General features: G+C 30.8%; 2 protein-coding genes across 5 annotated transcripts in view; one reads left to right on the top strand and one right to left on the bottom strand.

Annotated features, from left to right (window-relative positions):
- Positions 1–298: 298 nt before the first annotated feature.
- Positions 299–13,826, bottom strand: LOC134721314 (TBC1 domain family member 20-like). 3 transcript variants are annotated; one of them, XM_063584214.1, is made up of 10 exons: positions 13,740–13,826; positions 13,373–13,529; positions 11,033–11,206; positions 9,560–9,640; positions 7,934–8,028; positions 7,340–7,431; positions 4,927–5,028; positions 4,302–4,443; positions 2,119–2,306; positions 299–1,677 (listed from the first exon to the last, which is right to left on the bottom strand). In XM_063584214.1, the coding sequence occupies exons 2-10, from the start codon at positions 13,407–13,409 to the stop codon at positions 1,491–1,493; spliced, it is 1,098 nt and encodes a 365-aa protein (XP_063440284.1). In that variant the 5' UTR covers positions 13,410–13,529; positions 13,740–13,826; the 3' UTR covers positions 299–1,490. The 3 variants fall into 3 exon arrangements, with proteins under 3 accessions (XP_063440284.1, XP_063440285.1, XP_063440286.1); XM_063584215.1 differs by lacking the exons at positions 13,373–13,529; positions 13,740–13,826 and adding an exon at positions 12,541–12,732; XM_063584216.1 differs by lacking the exons at positions 13,373–13,529; positions 13,740–13,826 and adding an exon at positions 12,423–12,443.
- The window catches only part of LOC134721313 (diacylglycerol O-acyltransferase 1-like), a 23,771-nt gene continuing 13,065 nt past the window's right edge, over positions 13,584–24,289 (top strand). The window contains exons 1-5 of one of the 2 annotated variants that reach the window (XM_063584213.1): positions 13,584–13,740; positions 15,861–15,948; positions 17,767–17,807; positions 19,629–19,714; positions 20,165–20,217. In XM_063584213.1, the coding sequence (XP_063440283.1) occupies positions 13,625–13,740; positions 15,861–15,948; positions 17,767–17,807; positions 19,629–19,714; positions 20,165–20,217 (384 nt within the window). In that variant the 5' untranslated portion in view covers positions 13,584–13,624. Of the gene's footprint in view, positions 13,741–13,823; positions 14,368–15,860; positions 15,949–17,766; positions 17,808–19,628; positions 19,715–20,164; positions 20,218–24,289 lie in introns of those variants that run through there. The other variant, XM_063584212.1, reaches the window with a different exon arrangement.

Genomic DNA, 24,289 nt, shown 5'->3' with positions numbered 1-24,289 from the left:
ATGAATGAGATGCACTGGTTGAACCTATGAAAATACTTCATCTTTTTAATGCATATTTTATATCCTTTATAGTTAAACTAACAGCCATTTATAGAGGTTTCTGGGAATTAATAATAATAATAAAGGGGACAACACTATCTATACAAAATATACTAACAGCCATTTATGGAGGTTTCTGGCAATTAATAGTAATAATAACAGGGACAATACTATCTATACAAAATACATTGTATGGAAAGAGTTAAAACATTAAAATACCAAAACAACCTGAAATTTATTAAAAAAAATCGGAGTTTCTGGCAATTAATAGTAATAATAAAAGGGACAATACTATCTATACAAAATACATTGTATGGAAAGAGTTAAAACATTAAAATACCAAAACAACCTGAAATTTATTAAAAAAAATGAAGTACAAGAAATTATGCAAATTCCATAACTAAAGATAATTCCAAGTTCAAATAATAGCCTGTTAGATATACAACAGATGTCAATGGCAAAATGTCTTTTAAAATGAGATAACAATGAAGGATTGAAAACTTCCAATACACCAACACAAATTAATTCAGGGGTAAAACAAGGAATGTGTTAAAGAAAAAAATCAATTTATTCATATGTAACTAACTCTAACATTTTCATTCACTGCCTCAATTTTAAAATTAGTTTAAAGCACTGATTCGTCATGTACTATTTCATAGGATGGGAACAAAATTAATTTTTGAGAAAATGTCACATGATATATTATGCAAATAAATGTAAACACAGATTTATAACACACTGCTGTGTATCTCCATGGTTTTTCCGATAAAAAATAATCTGAAATAATATCCAAATAAGAAAAAGCTTCCTGAAAGGTGGGTCTCAAGACAAATTATTAAGCCGTGAAAACGGGAAATGAAGTCTAGTGGGACATGGGAAATAACCAAAAAATGAGAATTGCTTGCGTAAATAGTGTAAGCGGGATACGGGAATCTGACAAAACAGTAAGTGGGATCCAAGATCAGAATCCCCTAATGAGACCCCCTGAAAGTATTGAAAAAAAACATAATACTAAGGTTTACATCAATATTGATGTTAGCTACCCTGTACTAATAAATCTTCAGAAATCACCAGTGCTCATCAGATTTCTTAATACAAACTTCACTAACAGAATGTATTATCACAATATTCAACCTCTTATAGAAAAGGTGATAACAGCATTCTAGAGATAACAAAATGTTCTTTCATTTAAAATTGTGAGAAAAAAAATACCGTTTGAAATTGAAAAGTAACAAATATGTACATGTACTACTTAACGTGAATCACAAAGTTTATAGTGTTTCTTAGTTCAATTCTTTAAATTCTGAGCAATTGTTCATGTTTGCTTCATTTCTTTAAATTTACCCAGAAGTGAAAAGTAATGCTATCTTCTTTTTCTGATTAGTCAAGCCTTGTATCTCTACAATGCTGTTTACTAATAAATAAAAACATATTTCCTACAACCTAATACATCAATCAAATTCTCTGTACGTATTAATAATGGCCCACATTCCAGCAGTCATTAATGCTACAAACGTCCACATTGTTACTTTCACTAGTACATTAGAACCATTTTGTGTGAACAACTTTGACAGGTGATATCTCTTTGCTTTCAAATTCTCCTTCTGCTTCTGTACCCGTCTTCCTTTAATTGCGTCACTACAAAGATAAGACAAACAGTTCCTGGTTATAGTTTTGAGGATTTTTATATTTAAGAATAATAAACAAATTATGAAAAAAGGTAAATTGTGCTTTTTTTTATATTTAAAAAAAAAATTCTTATATTCATTAATAACATACTAATTAGTATTAATTAATCAACAGTATAAAATCCTTTCTTCAATATTCATAAAATAACTAAAATTGTAAAATCTATTTGTTATTGCAATCAACCGACACAGAAGTCCATGTGATCAATGATTGATTATTGGTTGTGTAAAGAGATAATATAATGAATGGTTAATTAACCCTCACTTAGTGCATTTGATTAATGAGATTTCATGCAATTTTTGCAAACAAATCAAAGAAACATCACAAAAATTTCTGCATTTTATAGAAAATTAGTTTTAAAAGCAAAGTGTTTATCAAATTTTAACTTACTTTTTCTTTTTATATGCTAAGAGAGCCTCATTAGCTAACTGAGTGGGTGGATATTGTAAAAATAAGTCACCAGCATCACTGATTAGCTTCTCATATGGCAAGTTATCTGGGATCTTAGACAGCAAACAATGTAATACACACATTTCACATTCACTAGCTAAAATCTCCTCTTTCCGATACAATACAATCTGTAAAATGCAATATAGAGAGAAAGAGATAATATAACCAGATGCTCCGCAGGGTGCAGCTTTATACAACCGCAGAGGTTGAACACTGAACAGTTGGGGCAAGTATGGACACAACATTTCAGCTTGATACAGCTCTGAATTTGGATTATGATTAAATAGTTACACAACATAGGTTTCTGACACAGAATGAATGTTGTCTAAGAACTCAAACTTAAAAACTTAAAAAATTTAAATAGGACATTTACCTAGTTGGTCCAATATCCCAAATCTAAATACCTGGTTAGATTCAGCATATCGTAGAACTCCAAGAATTCAAATTTTGATGAAATCAAATATTGTTCAATTTTAGACCCTTTAGACCTCAATGTGGACCCATTTGATAACCAGGCCCAAATATTAAAAATCTAAATACATGGTTAGATCCAGCATATTGAAGAACTCTATTTATTCAATTTTTGTTGAAATCAAACAAAGTTTAATTTTTGACCAACTCAAAAATTGGGCCCATAATAAAAAATCTAAGTACATGTTTAGATTTAGCATATCAAAGAACCCAAAGAATTTGATTTTTGTTAAAATCAAACTAAGTTTAATTTTGGACCCTTTGGACCTTAATGTAAAACAATTTGAAAACAGGACCAAAAATTAAGAATCTAAATACACGATTAGATTTGGCATATCAAAAAACCCCAATATTCATTTTTTTGTGAAATCAAACAAAGTTTTTTTTTGGACCCTTTTGACCCTAATTTGACCAAAACTCCCAAAATCAATCCTAAACTTCCTTTTGTGGTTATAAACCTTGTGTTAAAATTTTATAGATTTCTATATTGTAATACTAAAGTTATAGTGTGAAAACCAAATGTCTTTAGACGACGCCGCCAAATATACCAACAAATTTTCAATTTTTGCAGTCGTATAAAAATAAGAAGATAGTACATTTTTGATAAAAACAAACATTAAAAGCAAAATTCAATTGATGAATTTCGATAATTTCCTAGCACTAAATGGATAAGTTAAATCATGAACACTAACTCTGTTTCCTATTCAGTCCTGATGAGGAATACAACATTGTTTTATGAGGGAAGTTCCTTAACTCTAAATTAATCAAGCAGAACTTGCTTCAACAACAAGTGAAGAGAACTTGCTTTTCCAAAAGTCAAGAGAATACTTGCACAAAATGTCAATAAGATTAGTAAAATATTCATTGCACACGATTCGTCCATATAGATAATTTCCATCACTACTACTTTCTTTTTTGTAGCAAGGAATATTGCATTACAATGCATGTCAAGTGGAACAGAAACTTACAAATAGAAACAATTATTATTATTTTACTTCAGGGAAAAAACTTAAAGGGAGCCCCGTCGCCCACGACTCCTAGATTTTGAGCTGGGCCCCTAAACTTTCAGATATAGTTAAGTTGAATTATAGAAAATAATTATGAAATATCTGGTCTGGCTTGCCAGTTTGAAATTCCCAAGATTAGTCCCTGTACTTTACTCAATCTGGGAACCACTCAATTCAAAACTCATTCACACTTATTAAAAAAAGAAAAACAAAAGTAAATTTAACTAGAAGGACTAACTCAACTTGAGAGCTTTTTATAATGTAACTTTGTCTTAACTGAACACAATACTCCTTAGAATGAGTAGGTGTTGAAAACAATCTTAGCTATTGCAGTTTAATTACTGTGGATTCATTTATTTTCATGGGTACCAATTTTCATAGATTGCAGAATAGATGCCTTTTTCATGGATTTCTAAATTGGATGTTTTGCCAAAGTCTGCATACAACCTAATAGAAAATTTGTAGTTCGTTGAACATTAAATTTGTGGTTCACAAATTCTACCAGCAAAAAACACAAATATCCAACTAATAATAATAATAATCCACAGTATTCATGGTCTTTTATTGGTCTTAAAATGCAAATAACATAAATGATCAAATACAAATTCTATTATTTGATGAAATATCAAAGTAATAAATACTCACAGCAGCAGCAAGATATATTGGCATCAGTCCGTGGTTTGCTATAAAGAAGTCATATAACCGCACAATGTGTCTAATATCATCCAAAACATGACCAAACCATGTTATCAGCCAACTTAAACTGAATACTGTTCCCACCTCAGACCTGAAAAAAACCCCGATACATGTACATGATTTATTGACATCAAGACAAGTCTCAATGTTGCATTATAAGTACATTTCCTTAGTGCCTTTATAATCATGCTTAGAAGTGTCAGGTCTTTCAAATACTTTAACTGCAGTACACTACACATGTGGAGATGCAAACAAAGGGATTTTAAAATGACAGCAAAACATGTTTGACATACATTTACAAATGCCTTTCTTTAAAGAATCAAGGGCCATAACTCCTAAATGGTACAATTTGAAAATTCTAGACCTTCACTTTTTTCCTTAACAAGAACATGTTAATTTGAAAGGGTTTGGAACAAGTGTTCTCATGTTATGCCATGTTATTGGATAGAATAAATACAGACTGCAATTTCCAATCAATCAAGGACAATACTTGATCTTTCTAAAGATCCACTAGTGGACATCTATAAATACTAGTATATAAGGACATTCATAACATATATAATGAAATACTTGCCTTTCCATAAAATCCCTGAGCTCTGGATTAGATCTTCCAACAATTGGATATAAATAATTTAACATGTGTTTTGTTCTGTCCATATTAGAATCCATAAAATCTCTGCAGAAAGACAAAACATAAAGAAAGATTTCAATGCAACTTTCATTTTTTTAATATTAGGCTTTTTATTATCTACAGGGGCTGTTAAGACCTTGTAATGGCACATATTTTCCTATTTCTTATTTTAAAATCCATTAAAATTTATAAAAAATTAATGTAGCATCGTCCATGGTGCATGGCAATGTTTCATGTAGTGATTTCATGTCCTTCTCATTTGTGCTAATATATTCTATCTCACAAGCAATGAGGACTAAATGTTTACAAAGATCACATCAGATAACTTGTCTCTACTCCACCATTACAATGATTAAGGGATACAGAAATATGATAGTTTTTGTACTTCAATGTGCTTATTAAAGGATTAACTAATGAATTATGAAAAACAAAGGTTGCTTTGCTTTTGGGAAATTGGCATTTCATTCGGCCAAAAATAAAACATTTGCCCCATTATTACAGGTAAATACAGGTAATTAGTTTAAAAAATAGATTTTTCAAAACAGAGTTAAATGATATAGATAAATTAAAACATATTCTCAAACCTTAAACAAAAAGGACACTAACAAATTATATTGATTTAAAGAAAGAAAAGGATTATAGTTCAATGTGTCTGCATTATTTATTTTCATTGTTTATTTGTAAACTGTATATATCATGTATCATGTTTTAAGCCGTTGGCCCATATGGGCGTAAAGTGCTTTTCAATAAAGATATATAATTCTAAACCTAAGTTTTTAATAAGAAATGAGTACTAACTCACTCAATTATACATATAAATACTGCAGAAACAAATCTTATTCACGATAGAGCAATCAGTATTTAACTTTTCTGTTGTCTGTTACCTGTGAAATGGTGCAAATGAAGTTTTTATTTTTGGCGTAAATGAAATATAACATAGTGGCGCAAATGAAAGATTGGATTTTTCAAAAATTGGTGCAAATGCAATGCGCCCAAACAATCATGGAAAATGTGTGATTACTTGAAAATCTATACATGTATAATTATATATATAACTAGATATCATTGAGATGGAAGCCATCTCTGTGGGCCCCGCTGTCAATATTGGACTGACCTTTGACCTAGGATGCATACATTATTACACATTCTCTGGTGTTGGTTAATATATATGTTAAGTTGAAAATGTTTGTCAAGTATGAAATATTAACGGTTCTCGAGAGGTAGAGCGGACACAATTTGTCAAGAACAACGAACGGATGGACAGACCGACGGACTGACCGTTGACCATACATTATGACACACTCTCTGGTGTTGGTTAATATATATATATAAAGTTGAAAATGTTTGTCAGGTATAAAGTATGAAATAATAACAGGTGTCCTCTCAAAATATAGTGTGGATCAAATTTGTTAGCAATGGACAGACCAACAGACAGACAGACCTTTGACCTAGGAAGTTGTACATACATCATGACACACCCTCTGGTGTTGGTTTAAATGGATGTCAAGTATAAACTTTGAAATCATAACGGTTCTCAAGATATAGAGCGGACACGATCTTCACCACAGGGCACAGGGTTGTCAACTGAAACCAAAGTTTTTTTTACCTTGACCTTTGACCTAGGAAGTTGTACATACATCATGACACGCCCTCTGGTGGTGGTTAAAATGGATGTCAAGTATAAACTTTGAAATCATAACGGTTTTGAAGATATAGAGCGGACACGGTCTTCACCAAAGGACACAGGGTTGTCAACTGAAACCAAAGTTTTTTTTACCTTGACCTTTGACCTAGGAAGTTGTACATACATTATGACACACCCTCTGGTGTTGGTTCAAATGGATGTCAAGTATAAACTTTGAAATCATAACAGTTCTCAAGATATAGAGTGGACACGGTCTTCACCACAGGACACAGGGTTGTCAACTGAAACTAAAGTTTTTGACCTTGACCTTTGACCTAGGAAGTTGTACATACATCATGACACACCCTCTGGTGTTGGTTCAAATGGATGTCAAGTATAAACTTTGAAATCATAACGGTTCTCAAGATACAGAGCGGACACAAAAGTGTTACGGACGGACGGACGGACGGGCGGACGGACGGACAGACTGATCACTATAGGGCAACCTGCCTTAGGCGGGGCCCTAATTAACAGCGATTTCATTATGGTTATCTACTCAATAATTAGGTATATGAATTTATGGAAAATTTTCTGCTGCCTATGCATCTTGTCCTTCACAAAACATTACTCATTTATTAACTCAAGAGAGCCCTAAAGGGCTTGTCTAGATATTCCACATGATATAGTCAGTATCAAAAACTCAACTACCTATTATTCTATATGTATACCTACCTTAAATGATTTAAAGACAATATATCCATAAGGGCAAAGCCAACATCCTCTCCTACAACCAACAGAATGGTAACACAAATATCATGGTAACCCTAACAAAGAAACAAAATAATAATTGTCATTTCTATTAAAACAATCATTACAGAAATGAATTGTTTTGAGGTATTATAATTATGTAATTTTCATTCCATGTTTCCCCTCCAAAGCACCTGAGATCACCCTGTTTTTGGTGCTGTTGGTGTAAGTTTTCTATGTTGTATTTTGTGTGCTGATATTTGTCTACTGTTGTTTTTCTTTTCTTTCCATGATTTTGTCAATTTGTTTTTCTACTCATGATTCATAAGTGAATATATATTGCTAATTGGTCTTTTTTAAAAGACAGTAATGGCATGCAATTTTCCACCAATAGTGACTTTACATGAAATTTTCTGTTATAAATATGTACATGATTTTATTAAGTAATAGGAAAAAAATTCAAAACAGTGAGGTTACCTATACATTTTGTGTAGTTGCTTACTTCTACCTCATTTGGGCTTCAGAAGAGGTTTGTCTAATTGGCAATCATACCACATCTTCTTATTTTTGAATAATTACCTGGTAATAATGAAGTTCTTCATGGTTAACTAATACTCTCATAATAAGGTCAATTAACTGGTCCTGTAATGCTAATCTTACATCGTCATCCATACCTGTAGTAAAGAATCTGTTGTGAGAAAATATTTTACAGCTCAGACAGAATATTGCAAATAATTTCTTTTCCTGGGTATGAATTTTCGTAGATTGGAACTTCGTTAGGTATTTATTTTTCAATTCAAATACTTTCTGCATACAGACCTTGTATTTTTTACATGTATTTTTTTTTTTTTTTATTAACTTCAATTTGGTGTCAACCTCCACACTAATAGTAAATTAGTGTCCTTCTAGAAATCATCAATCCAAAAGTAGCTTAATTTTAAATGAAGATGAAGTATGGTGTACATTAGCGGGATTTTATTGCTGCATTGAAGAACCATTGGTGGCCTTCAGCTGTTATCTGCTTGGTTGTTGTCTCTTTGACATATCCCTATTTCCATTCTCAATTTATTAACTATTTTAACTTTAGGTATTCAATTGGATAAAACAGTCATTCTACATGACAATACATGTACTAATATTTGTAAAATATTCAAAAATATTTTTCATTCTCTTTTTTGAGTTGTGATACAATTTAAGCTAACAGTAGCTAACAGTATATTGAAAAGATTCTATGTGATGAATGGAGTATCATTCTGAGATACTATTAGATATCTGTCAAAGATCTTAAACCAGGGTTCTCGCTAAGACGAGTCCATGAGTCCTGGACTCATCAAAATCTGTCTGAACTCACCATTTTCAAAACTGGTGAGTCCACAGATGCATCAAGATTGTAAAATTTTGTATAAACTGAACACAGTTAAGCACAAATACAAAATGTATCATCATTTTAGAGCAAAAGTTTAAGAAGTAATCTGAATTTAATGTCAATTCATTGCTCTGTTAGGCCATGGAGGATAAAATATTAAATTGTATTGCAATAAAATATATCCTTCTTGATGTTGGACTCACCATGGCCAAAAATGATGAGTCCCTGGACTCGCCTTCAAAAATCCTTAGCAAGAACCCTGTTAAACGTTTAATATAAAATGGAATTTCAGTCTTTCATGTTGGTTTCAATACAATTTCAGCAACTTGTATTTAAAAAATCTTGTATAATCTATACTTTGAAAATGTGATATTTTCCTGATTTTGTAGGAATGTGATTTTTGTTTGCTCCTAGAATAACTATAAAAAATTATCATGTATCAAATGCAGCAACATCACTTAACTTAGCAATCAACTATGAGGTATTTCTAACCAAAAATGGGAAAAGACTCTGATTCATTTTTAGTTATATGAAAATGGTGGGGTAACAGAATTTCAATGGCACCCCTAACTTAGTATTCATGTGACCACTCTGATAATTGGACAGATGGACAAACAAACCAGAAAACATAATGACACTACTTTCGTAAGAAAGCCAAACAAATTGCAAAATCCCCCAGGCGAAATATAACTTCTGATCATAAACCATCAATTTTCAATAAATTCATGAGGGAAATACTACTGGTGACAACTCATTTTGTACATTTTTACTTTAGCCATCTAATCATGAAAAATTGGCATGTGCTGTGCAAACATCATGAAGTTTGTGGGTAATCTTACCAGGTGGAAATCTTTTAAGAGTTCTGTTCACATCCATCACAACCTGATTGTAATCTCTGTGTCCCTCTAAGACTGAACTTTCTATAAAAAAAAATATAAATCATTTATTCATTTTTTATGCATAATAAATAAGCATTCAACTAACAATAGTTCCATTTTTAGCAATTGTGTTAAGAGACCTGTTTTTGCAGTTTTCTCTCTATTACTCATCTGATCTTTTTCACTGACATAAGAGCTCTAAAAGGTTTTCTGGTACTTATTGTCTATATGTGTTGTGTAATGTACATATTGAAATTCCTCTAATAGGGAATAAAAAGGGAGAGTATTGAGATATCATTTAACTAGTTTAACCCTGCACAGTATCCATGTGAGGCCTGTCCCAAGTCTGATAGTAGATCTTTGATTGTTTCTGTCAAATTTAGTTATAACTTTTATAGATTCTAGATGATTAAAAGCTTGACATATACTATGGTATAGATATTCATATTATAAGTATGTTTGAAACTGTATGTTGTGCTCAAGATGTCTCTTCTGGTAATTTTAACTTTTTGCCTTGGGTTGCTGTCTTATTGATGTTTACCCACATCTCCTGTTATTTAAACATGTTAAATAGGTAACAGTAAATGCATTTGCCTCAGTAGTTGAGAAAGCATAAAAGCAACCAAACCAGATACACTTGTATTCATATTACAAAGGATTGACACAAAACTTAAGATCTTCAAAGTCAATAGCTTTTCTTCACCAAACCAAATATTGTAGAATTATCTCAAAATGTGTCCTGAGTTGAAGAATTTTAAAAACAAAAGTTGTATAGACAAATGTAAAAATTTCATGAAAATTTAGCAATTTGCAAATACATGTACAAAGTAATTAAAAATTTGATTAAAAAAGAAGTCAGAATTTTACTATTAGAAATAAATTTGAAATGGAATTATGTACAATGATCTAGAGTGCAAAATGATTTTCATAAAGGCAAACGAATTCCTGACAGTCCAAAATTGAAATGTTTCAATGAAAGAACAGTGAGATACATTAATTATCATGATTATTGAATTTGCCTAGTATAAAACTCTGTAAGTACATATTGTACTCCCATTCTCTCATTCTTGACAAAAACAATAATTATTGATGCTTTTGTGTCTGATCACTGTGTCCAAATTGTAATCGATGACCAGATTCATGCAAAATCAGCACAGACAGTCATGACAGTTCTCAGTGATTTGACTAGACTTCAGTAACATCAGGTCAATTTCTGTTTTTATTAAAAAAAAAATAAAGACATTTATGGAGATTGATGGAGAAATGTTCTGTGACTGGCCCTATGACAAATCATTGAACAACAATAAATGTAAACAATATTTATATTTCAAATGGAAAATAATCAGAATAAAATCCATAAAATATATAGTTTTGCAGGTAAGTTATAAATTCTTTGGTAAAAAAAAATGTAATACATGTAATCTAATGGTTTACCTGGTTTGGGTAAAATGTCTGAAATATCTGCCTTCAACAGCTTTGGCCATACTTGACTTCTAATGTCATTATTTACAAGTCCTCCATAGCTGATGGCAAATTTCTGGTAAGTTGAGATCTGTGTATCTTCATCACTTAATGCCTCTTTAATAAGTTCAATTTTCTTCTTCATCTCTAAAGAATAAAAAAAAGAAATGTACTATGAGAAAAGCTCAGTGTTTACTCATTTAAAAAAAATCGTAATTGTAAGAAAAACATTTCAAAATATTTATATTATAAACACTGTTTATCTAGTCAAGGTAAAAGACATAGGTTCGTGACGTCATACGTTTTCTTTTAATTGACTTAGAAAACCTATATCACTTGTGTAGCATTACACTATCTTTAGATACAAATGTATGGAACATAAAGACTGAGCCAACATTGACGCAATTTATATAAGTATCATCTACTCTGAGGGTGAAAAAATAGTGCAGACTATGAAAGGAATCTAAAACATACAATTCAGCAAAAAAATAATATGGACCTGAATATAAACTAAACCTTAATTTTTACTGCATCTAGTGCATGTTCAAAATGAATGTCATGATGACCAAAATATTTACACTAAATTCATCATGTTAAACAAAAAGACTCTGATGGTGATTATTTATGATAAATTAAGAAACTTATTGAATAATTGATTGATTCTTGCATAACGTTTAGCATCAACAACATATAGAACTATATGCTGGGCAGGACAATTATCCAATTGCATCCACTTTTTGTTTCATTATAATATCTATTATTTTATTTCTGACATCTAATAAATATGTTTACACTTATGATAGAGATGAGCATTTAGATTAGATTCTAATCAATCAAAAACATGCTAAACTTCTTTTATTCCTTGTATTATGATTTATCTTGTTCATGGAAAATAATTATAGGGTTAGGATCCTTACATCTTTTTGTGATATATATATATTTTCTTCACATTTTCTTCACATTTTGCAGAGTACCATAATCATGATAATCATGATCATATTGTCTACAAATTGTCAAACAAATGTAACAACTATATATATTATCAAAGCTAGTTTGTACTCAGTGTGAATTGTATGGTGTTAACATTGCCATATTTCTAACCTTAAAAGGAAATTTTACAGTGACCTGTAGTAATTTACTAAAATAACGAGGTTCAATTTGTCAGCCGTAATCATGTAAAAAGACGAATTAAAGAATTCAACTTTATATATAACTAATATAGCACAAAAGTGTAGATTAATAATTACTCCACTCCAGGCCCGTTTGTTTTCCACGTAATTTATATTGCCAATAATTAAGAAGTTCCAGGTCCAGTCTGATACCGATACCGATACCAATAGTATAATTCACCGGTACCTATTACCTTATCTGTACGTTCCGCATCTGACAGGCTCGCCACCAAATGTAGTATTCAGGATTAATATGCTATATACACGGGTCATAATCACAGGGTTGACACTACTAAATTGTCAAATTGTTACCTATTGTAGTATTTTAATCAGTAAGACTTTCTAAGATATTACAGGTGTGTCTATGTGTCTATAAATAGTGGATAGTTTTTTAAGAATTCATACCACATAGATCTCCTCATTTTTGTTTTATTGCTATCAGGTTGAGATTTGGGATTGTAATCTTGTAAATGTGATCAGTACATGTACAATTATCTTTAAACAGTGATAGGGTCATGATTGATAAATAAAATCTTATATCTTCTGAGTTATTATTACAACTTGTTTTTATGAATGTTTGTCTGGATAGGGGTCATTTTTTATGAGATATTTGTTTTATTAATATGGTAGTTGATACTTGTCTCATTAGCAATCACAACACATACATGTAGATCTGCTAGAGTACAATAGACAGGTTCCTATAGACATAGTCCGAGATTACGTTCGACGGATGTTTTGCCAGACAAGCTGGGGCCGTGGGACCCACGGCCCCAGCGTCCAACGGCCCCAGCTTGTCTGGCAAAACAGCCGTCAGAGTAATCTCGGACTACTATAAACATATAGTCTATACTCAGTAAGGAGTCTATAGTAAAGACCCACAGGCACTTGTCTCAGAATTTTCCCCAATCTCTACCTTACTATATTAAGGTATATAGGACCCGGGGGGTATTCTGAGACAAGTGCCTGAGTATAGACTTCATAGTATATATAGTTTTTTTTATTTGCCTAAAAATAAAATGGACCCATCTTCAAAAATATCCCATTCGTCCAATAAAATTGTAATCATGAGGTTTTGTGGGGTTATAATCTTGATCAATAGAAAGATCCTGAACATATTAGGTCATAAATGAAATGATAAAATTACCATCTGTCGTTTCAATGTTTGTCTTTTCGGTCTTCATCTTTTTCGCCGCAAAAGTGATCGCTTAAGGCATGTAAAAATAAATGCCCATATGATAGCTGAGTAAATAATTTAACCACAAATCATATCCATTTTACCATTTTGGCTAGTCAACAAGCATCTTTAAGAAAAAGAACCAGACTGTTAGACAAATAACAAATTAAATTGTTTACTATTATTTATCATGTTGTAAGCGACAATTTACTGAAGCGGAAAATGGCAACAAAAAGTACAGCGAAAAATGTTCGGCTTCGCCGGACTATTAGTATGAATAAGGTTGAAGACATTTATAAAGAAGAGTTTACAGATCGTAAGAGTCAACCAGATAAACCGTGAGTTATTTTCTTGTTTCTTTAGCGAGGAGACAAACCCGGTACAGTTCTAAACCTTCCCCCAACCCTTGGTTGTTGACATTGACCTTGTTCGTGGTCTGTGATATGTTCCCACGTGGATTAGTTAAAAATAGAATAGTTCTTACCTGATTGGAGTATGTTTAATTATTACAACAAAACATGCTAAGCATTAAATCTGAAAGCCCATTAGTATAGAAACACTCAAAAGAGTAACATTTCAAAAGTATAGCACTTACTAGTCTGGGACTTGTCATTGCACTAAATCAAAATGTTGATTGAGGAGGAATGTTCACAAACAGTCAAAGCAGCATCATCATCAGCAGATTCCAATAGATTCACCGACAGTGTTAATCATGATTCCATTAGGAAAAGGAAAACTGATGTAAATAAAAATAAATCATCAGAAAAGGAAACAAACAATAATCATGACAATATTAAAAACAATAAAGAACATTGTGAATCATGCTTAAAAGAACAAAAAATTACATCTGAGAATCATACTGAGCGAAGAAGAAGTTCTCTTATGGAAAGCATTGATTGGTTCAAAAGAACATTGAGTGAACCAGAATTTATAATGTATGGAAATAATGAAAAGAGTAAAGGAGAGTAAGTCGATAATTATTTTTCCACTTGTTTCATGCATATTTTAGTTTATCCATGATCATGTCCAGTTTGCATTTAATTAAAAAATTAGGGTACTTATTTACCATTATCATGTGGTTTAATTTTCAAACATTTTAATTTTTGATTAACTTTGTCAATTTTATCTTTTCGTCCAAAACAATTGTCAAAATGAAAAAAAATTATCTTGAAATACCATTTTATACCTACATCTGTACATTGTACATGTACATCTTCTCCAAGCCAGAAAAATTACTATGAATATGAGCTGAAGAAATGCTATAGTTGTTTCACATAAGTTTTTGTATTGACAGTGCATTTATTTATTTGCTAATAATTTTAAACATGTTTAAGTACATGTATACAACATGTACAAACTTTTGGGCTTTACAAAGTTAGATATTCAGTTAAACTAATACTTCATTTAAAAAGGTGGCTGACCCTTCATGTCATTCCATTTCAGCCTGGTTGCTGCAAGATCAATATAATTGCCAGCCTTGGCTAATACAAATAATATAATCCTATTTGATGTTACAATACATATATCCCAACATGAATGTTATCATACATGTTTCTGGTGCATGCATATTATATACACCCCTTGCATGTACCTGTCATGAACATTACATTTGCCATTAATGGCCTTGTCAAATTTTATAACCTTTACAGTTTTATTGTGATATAAAAATAAGAGAAAGAAACTAAACTAAATTATTTTTAATCTTTTTAAAATATCTTTATATCATTTCTTTTTGCCATTTTTATCAACATTGTATTTTGTAAACCCCAATTCAACCAGATCCTCATGAATAGCTTAACAATAAATTTTAACAATAACTTTTTGTAAGATAGGAGTTATTTTAAGAGGTTAAAAATGATTAATTATCATATGGCATTTTACAGGACAGTCCGACACATGTAATCGTAATATCACAGCAATATCTTTGTTAAACATATTTGCAGTATCTTCATGATCTTGTCCACAATGTATATTAAAAAAAAATCAAATCTCTAGTTAAATATTAAATTTCATAATATACTCTTTTGACCATGTTGACCAATTTTAAACATGGTTGTTTTCTCCATAACCATCAGAAGTGGTATCATTGGTATTTTCATTATTCCATTTTTCACTGTACTGTTTGTGCTGTTTTTCATGGTTAATTTAATTTGATTCATAGAATATGTGTTTCTTTTTCTTTTTTAACTACACAACATCCCGGGTGGTTTTAGCTTTTTCCACCTGCCACCTGGGCATGTCCACTCTAAAGAGTTCTTACAGCTACAATGAACATTTTGTACATGTAATTTGGACATGTTGAATAGTGCCAATACTACTGTATTTGTGTTATATTTTAAAAATATATACTTGGACATTTAGATACATACATTGTATATATGTGCATGTAGATTGAAATAATTTTTAGCAGCTTTGTAAATGTATAATATTTTAATGAAGGGTACATGTATTATTGCAGGATTCATAAACATGCTGATTCCCTGTTAAGCACAGCCAGTGGTTTTACAAACTACAGAGGATTGTTGAACCTATGTATTTTACTGCTGGTATGTATTCTTATTAAACAAGTGAGAACTTTAAAATTGAATTTAAAAGAGGACAAATTGAAAAAGCAAATTAACTTTGAAACTGTTAAAAAAAAATACAAATATTTTCCATACTGACCTTAATTGTTTTTATACTTTATATTTAAATCTACTGAAGACCCATTATAAAACATGTAATAAATATGTAGAGATTGATTGAAGGTTTCTTAAAGAGGGTGTCATTATGTTCAGCAGCAAATATTACATTCATATTCAGGATTTAATGTTGATTTGACATGAGGATATGAAACCTATAATTTCAATTAATAAAATTGTTTTTTGTCTTAGATTAATATAGTTATGATGAGAAACCATCTGTAAACATTAGTGCAAAAAGATAAAAAAAAAAAATAGAAAAGGAGACAAACAAAAACCCATTAAATTGAATGATAGCAAACAACAAATGACCATGAACCCCAAGGAAAGACAAAAAAGTAACAAAAAATAGCCCACAAATCACTTATGCACATAAAATTACATGTTTAATTTCATGTAATATTTTGACTGTGGGAATTTGAAGAAGAGTTTATTCATTGATATCTTGTAAATCAACATTTATCAGTGATTAGTATTACATAATTTTTGTTGACATATACCCTGTTTTTAGTTATTTTATTAATGTTTTGACTAGAAACTATTATGCTATCATTTATGAAATTTATGATCTGTAAATACAGTGATTAGCATTATGTAATTTGTGATTAAAACTTTTGAGTCTGTTATTTACAAATGTTATCACCAGGATTTATTATGTAATCATTTAAGTAACTTATGAATTATGAATGTAAATATCGGTATTCGAGCTACAGTACTTAGTATGCAAGTTTAATATTGTTTTAAAGTGTGACATAATCATTGATAATTGATAAACCTTTATGTTTTATAAATGAAAAGATTGTCCTAATTGATAAAGAAATCCATAAAATATTAGTGGCCTGAAATTTTCATTTTTAGATAATTTTGTAATCTTTTAATTTAAATTTTAAACTTTTTATGAATTATAAATAATTTTAAGCCTCGTTACGAAAGTTGTACTCTATAGATTTTCTTAAGAATTTCACCAATTAAAAAAATTGCAGCAAAAGTTTTATTCCACTTTCAAAAGTTTATGGAAAGAAAGTTTCATACTAACATTACAGTGTTCTCCCCAGGCGGTTTTAGTGCTGCACTTTTCAGTGCTATGACAAAATCCCGCTGGTTTTATTGTACTGACTGCAGCGCTATCCAAAGCAAGTGTGACCCTATAACTTTACAAATTTCCCGCTTATTTTTCACATCGGATCACTTGATCGACTGGTTTCCTATTTCTAAATGAAATATTTCCATTGTATTAAGTAACTCCGTGGGACCACTCTAATAAATTTTACAAAATGGCGACTTTGGAAGATCAAAATAAACAAAGATTTCAACATTGACATCAATTTTTTTTTAATTAAAAGAATATATAGAGGCATATATGATTGAAATGAGAGAAAATAAATTGACCACATTTCCCGATGACACTCACAAACTTGTTTTACGAACTTTGAACAAACGATGATTTTAAAAACAATCAAATGGGGTTTGTTACAAATTATTTGCCGGGTTTACTATCCATATGAACCCTGAAAATGAGCAAGTCCTTGAGTATTAACTATTACCCATTCGAACTAGTTATTGTTTAGTCAGAGGATTTGATTAGAAAAACAAATAGAATTCAAATCAAATAAAGGATTTGTATTTTTTTTCAATAGCTTAAGAATGTTGAACTTTATTAATTTATTTATATTTTATTTCTAGGCATTGGCAAATACAAGACTGTTTTTGGAAAATATATTAAAGTAAGTTTACCATTTGATATTTTAATTTATTATACTTCACTTTAAAATGCCATATTTTGATTGGCTAAGACGAGGGTGTCAATTTACTCTATCACATGGCTGAGCGGGTGACAATTTTTTTTTCAATGTTACCCTCTCGTCTAGACAATCAGAAATCGACAATTCAAAGAACAATGAATTGTATTTACATCAAGGAATTAAATACAATGCTTAAGTTCTACGTTTTGGCTCAGCTTTTGTTATCGACTGTTAAAATAAATAAAATAAAACATCTTGCTCGACTTTTGTTGTTTTTTTCTAATGCCTGTAACGTTTTTATGAACGTGACGTCATAGAAAATACTTTTAAAATAAAAGTAATCGGTAAAAGCAAATAATGATAGGACATTCAGTATAATAAATTAGATAACACATGGCTTCGCCGCGGTTGACAATGTTTTCTCGGGGTACCAATCTGCTCTATCACCCTCTCAGCTATGTGTTATTTATATAGTGGTGTTTTTGTTCTATCATAATATGGCTATCACTTTATGTCTTTCATCCATCTGTCTTCTAAATGGATCTGAAGAAGTCAAACCTGTTGCAATAATTACCTCAAATCAGTGGTAACCCTCTTCTAACAGTCATTTTAAAAAGTAGCCCAAATAATTTCTGTAGGACTTTAAACTACTTTAAGCAGTCACGTATCTAAATTGGAAAGTGGTTACATATTTTTAAATGAACTCTTCATAACTCAATATAGTTGTTCTTAAATTTCTTCTCCGTTAATCATTCATCTTTCAAATTGCTGAAGTAAAAATTGCCTCCAATAACTATTACTTTTAGGAAATATGAAAAAAAAATCTAAAAACTATAAAACAAAAGGAATCTAATATGGGAGGAAATATCATTAGAAGTATTCCAAAAGGAATTGCATGTAAAAACAAATTGCTGTACTTTCACTTTTGTACGTGTACAATCAGAGAAAGCATCATGATCAAAAGTGGAGGGAATTTGTAACATTTTATCTTATATTAGAAATAATAGAAAAAAACTTACTAGTATTCAAAATTTGTTAAAAAATCTTCTTGTGATTCACTAAACTAAAAATTAATAGGGTGCAAAACACCAAATAATAAATGGTCATTAAAGGGTTCAAGTTCAGTAAGTTGTCAATTAAAGAGGCCAATTCAGGCAGAATGATCAATTAAAACTTGGTACAAATGAGTACACCAATAACAATGATAAAGCAATTAAATGTACATGTTCTACATTGTTTTACATATATACTATGGTTTCATTACTGATATTGGGATTTCAATTTTATGTATTTCGTGGGGTTTTAATGTTTCATGCATATGATTTTAAATGTTTAGGTTTGGATGCCAATTTTGATCTTATCAAATATCCAAGAAGATTTGAAGTTTTTTCAATTCCTGAAAATTTTACTCTTGAAAATAAATGCTCATTTTATGGCAAAAATCATCACCATTAGAAACCAACATTGAGAAAAACTTTGTATTGGTACATTGGGGTCATTTCCTGAATCTTTATGATAACCTGTGGCTATTACAAATTTAAATGAACTTTATAAAACATTGTTAAACCATAACTGTTACTTAACACAACAACATTTTGCATCATACTGGTGATAAATGTCTGTTATATGAAAAATTAATTGATACTGGTATTTAGTTTTGGTGTTATTTGGTATAAAAATACAGACATGTGGTATGATACCATTTGGCACCTAAGTTCATATGAAGTGGATGATCACTTTTTAAGCACATATATATATATATAAATTTGCATATGATTATGTTTTTATATTTCTTCTGTTTAGATATGGAATTTTGATTGATCCAATAAAAATTATACACTTACTTATATCAGAACCATACAGTTGGCCAAATGTCATTCTTATACTAGGTAAGTTTTCTATTGTATACATGTTGCTAATGAATAAAAAATAATGCTGTTATTGTGCAATGATTTGTGAAGATATGAATATTAATTATATACAGTATATTGTAATTGTAGATAAAGATATATACAGATAAACCAATGAAACATTGGCATTTACATTCTAGATAGACCAAAAATAGCAATTTTGGTGAAATTTGAGCAAATCTCTGGATTTCAATCAAATTAATGCCTAGGAAATATTTAGCTACGGTCTAAAAAACTAGAAATGTCAGATTTGTTATTTTTTGTTATAAAATACAATGTTACAATTTTTTACCCAAGCACTTATATGTTTCATGTACTTTAAAGCAATTGAAATTTCTCTTGTTTCCATTTTATTATGAAAAGTAAAGCAATCTTGCCTTATTAATTGAATACTAAATATTAAAAATTAAATATTAATTTATTTTTCAGGGTCCAACATTTTTGCTCTTGTAGCATTATTTAACGAGAAATTGTTGGCCAAAGTAAGTATTAGTTTTATTCCTAAATCTATAGTCTATGTTAGCAGTAGAGCATGTGCCAGTGGCTATAAAGTTCAACCCCAACAAACCCTCCATCAATGTTGAACATTTGTTTCTGCAGTTGTTTTTACAAATTTAAAGTCAAGAAAATCACGGGGAAAATATAATTTATATGATAAGTCAGCAGTTCATGTATTACTATCTTTTCGAAACTTGGCCTCACATGAACTTGACCTCATTTTCACATTTTATTGACCAGGTCAATGTTTTTGATAAGGTTTGTTTCTTAGTAGTCATGTTTGGTCAACAGTTGATAATATGACATAACACACTTAACATTTTAGTTTTAACAACTCTTGTAAGGATGTAATACTTTTATAGCTTGTTAACTTTGAAATTAGGGAAAAGCAATTGTATTAATTCGAAAGAATATTTAAAAATCAATTTTTGAATAAACATGCCAGTTTCAGAAGAACAGATTAGGTAGTTTGGTATTGGGTGTCTTATTTTGGACTTCTTTCAGCACTGTAATATAAAAAGGAGGGGTTGGATCAAGTGTGCAAGAACCTGCAACTTACTTGACAATCATTTGCTGGTCCAAATTTGTTTAAATCTTTGAATTTTCATCCCTTATCTGCCATGACTTTGTGAACAAAATGGTATTTTCCCAAGTCTTGTATTAAACAGCACATAGTGGGCTGGTCATGACTGTCTTACAAGAAAAATTGTTGTTAATTTGGTCGAGTTTGAAAAAGCATTATCAATCAAATATTCTTAATATGAGAGTATCTGGTACACAAAAATGTACATGTATATATAAAAAATATAAGTGAGTCTAAATTAAAAACTACGTTCAAACCTATGATTGCGTTGGATAAAAACCGCTATTTTTATATGTGTGCATGTCAAACAAATTTCGTTGTAGAAGGGTCTAAAAACAGCACAAACAACATTTTCCAAAAGACCAAAAAAGTGAAAAAGTATACTTAAACAAAACACATTTGCCTAACAGGTCGAACAACTGATGTTCTTTAACCCTGCTGACTGCCATTGGCGATTGCCAAATAAAATTGAGATGTAACAAAATGGATCTTAATATAAATTTAATACGTCACAGAAAAAAAAATTGTTAACTTGTGGCCACAATGTTGTGCCACAAACATTCGGTGTCAATATTTCTTTAGTACACCAGATCGAGATTTCTACAATATATGTCTCTTCAGTAATATTGATCTGCTTTCTAATCTGGGATTCTAAATGCAACAGTAAGAAAAATCATTGTAAAACACATTTATTTGATCAAATTGAGATATCATCTGAAAAATATTCTAAGAAATTACTTTTATACACTTCATGGATATCAAATTAGTTGACAGTTCATGATCAAGGTATTTTTAGCTCACCTGGCCCGAAGGGCCAAGTGAGCTTTTCTCATCACTTGGCGTCCGGCGTCCGACAGGGTCCGTCTTCCGGCGTCGTTAACTTTTACAAAAATCTTCTCCTCTGAAACTACTGGGCCAAATTGAACCAAACTTGGCCACAATCATCATTGGGGTATATTGTTTAAAAAATGAGTGGCGTGACCCGCCAAACCAACCAAGATGGCCACCATGGCTAAAAATAGAACATAGGGGTAAAATGCAGATTTTAGCTTATAACTCAAAAACCAAAGCATTTAGAGCAAATCTGACATGGGGTAAAATTGTTAATCATGTCAAGATCTATCTGCCCTGAAATTTTCAGATGAAACGGACATCTGGTTATTGGGTTGCTGCCCCTGAATTGGTAATTTTAGGGAAATTTTACTGTTTTTGGTTTTTATCTTGAATATTATTCTAGATAGAGATAAACTGTAAACAGCAATAATGTTCAGCAAAGTATGATTTACAAATAAGTCAATATGACCAAAATGATCATTTGACCCCTTTAGTAGTTATTGCCCTTTAAAGTCACTATTTAACCATTTTTCGTAAATTTTATATATCTTTTACAAAAATCTTCTCCTCTGATACTGCTGGGCCAAATTAATCCAAACTTGGCCACAATCATTTTTGGGGTATCTTGTTTAAAAAATGTGTGGCGTGACCCGCCAAACCAACAAAGATGGCCGCCATGGCTAAAAATAGAACATAGGGGTGAAATGCAGCTTTTGGCTTATAACTCAAAAACCAAAGCATTTAGAGCAAATCTGGGTATAATTGTTAATCAGGTCAAAATCTATCTGCCCTGAAATTTTTAGATGAATGAGAGAACCTGTTGTTGGGTTGCTGCCCCTGAATTGGTAATTTAAAGGAAATTTTGCTATTTTTGGTTATTATCTTGAATATTATTATAGATACAGATAAACTGTAAACAGCAATAATGTTCAGCAAAGTAAGATTTACAAATAAGTCAACATGACCAAAATTGTCAATTGACCCCCTAAGGAGTTATTGTCCTTTATAGTCAATTTTGAACAATTTTCATAAAATTTGTAAATTTTTACTACTGGTAACATTTTTCACAGAAACTACTGGGCCAAGTTCCATTATAGATAGTGATAATTGTAATCAGCAAAAATGTTCAGTAAAGTAAGGTACAAATGTACCAATGTACAAATGTACAAACACATCACCATCACCAAAACACAAATTTGTCATGAATCCATCTGCTTCCTTTGTTTAATATTCACATATACCAAGGTGAGCGACACAGGCTCTTTAGAGCCTTTAGTTTTAATGACACAATGTTTTTAATTGATGAGTTAACATTGTAATCATAAAATTTAGCAATGGAACATGGAAAACAGAGACACATTAGTAGTAATTGTATTTTAAATGAGAACATGACAGGTGCCACATGTGGAGCTGGATCTAAGTTCTCTTTAGTATCACCTGAGATCACCTCTGTATTTGGTTCAATTTGTATTGCTCTTTCATATTGTGTTTTGTATACTGTTCAGTGGGTTTTTTTTCAATAGCATTGTCAGTTTGAGTTGTGAGTTTAAATATTCCTTTGGTATTATTTTAAGTTTTCTATATAAGGAAATTTTAAATGATATAAATCTTACAGGCTTTATTCTGTTATTTATTGAAAAAACAAGACTTGAAAAAAAATTGTAGAAGGAAATAAAATGGTACTCTTATGATTGATAATAATGTTATTGAAACAAAAAACAAACAAAATATGTTTTATACCAATATTTTCCCCTTTTGGAATGATTTTAGGTTAACATTGCTCTTCAACTTCATACTTTATTTGACCATTTAAACTTTTTTGATTCAAGTGTCACTGTGATGAGTCTTTTGTAGACCAAATAACGCCAGGCACACAACATTTTAATCCTCATATCTAGAATTAATTATATAGTATAGTCCAAGACGTGTTAATGTATTCAAGGTTAACACTTGTAAACCTAAAATGCCAAACAAGGATATATTTTATTTGCCAAATATTTTCAAGGCCATGCAGTCTGCACTTGTTCAAATAAACTGATAACGTGAGTTTATGGTTATATTTATAAAATAAATCTCTCGCTTAAAGTGCAAAAATCAATATATTAAAGATTGTTTGTCTAAATTTAGATTTTGGGGTTTATTGTAGACCATAACACTATGATGATTGCAATGTTTTTTATGGCCCTGCAACGAAGTTGTCGGTGCCATATAGTTTTACCCTTGTCTGAAATTCTGAAAATTCTGAAAATCCCAAAATTCTGTCATTCCGTCATTCCACAACAAACCATTATACAGAGTTTTTTTCCATACGCCTTCAGATATGGCTAATTTTTGGTTTGTGAGTTCACCATGAAGAGTTAAAGATCAGGTTTAAGTTTTGTTCCGCTTAGCTAATTTTTGCTGAAATTACGGGCTTTGGACTTTGATAAACTGATGAAACTCACAGTTATATACGGAGGTTTTTTCTAAACGCCTTCAGATATTGGGCTGATCTTGGGACAGGGCCATTCGTATTGCTTTGACACATCTAGTTGTAATATCAGAATATAGGACCCATTTGTAATCCATTTTTTCCTTTATCTTTTAAAGACCTGCAGTTCAAAACAATGTTATTTTAAATATAGTCTTTCCAATTTAAA

Source organism: Mytilus trossulus, chromosome 6 (assembly GCF_036588685.1).
Source record: "Mytilus trossulus isolate FHL-02 chromosome 6, PNRI_Mtr1.1.1.hap1, whole genome shotgun sequence".
Lineage (NCBI taxonomy): Eukaryota > Metazoa > Mollusca > Bivalvia > Mytilida > Mytilidae > Mytilus > Mytilus trossulus.
The sequence above is the reverse complement of the archived record's forward strand: the minus strand, read 5'-3'. Positions and strand labels throughout refer to the sequence as shown.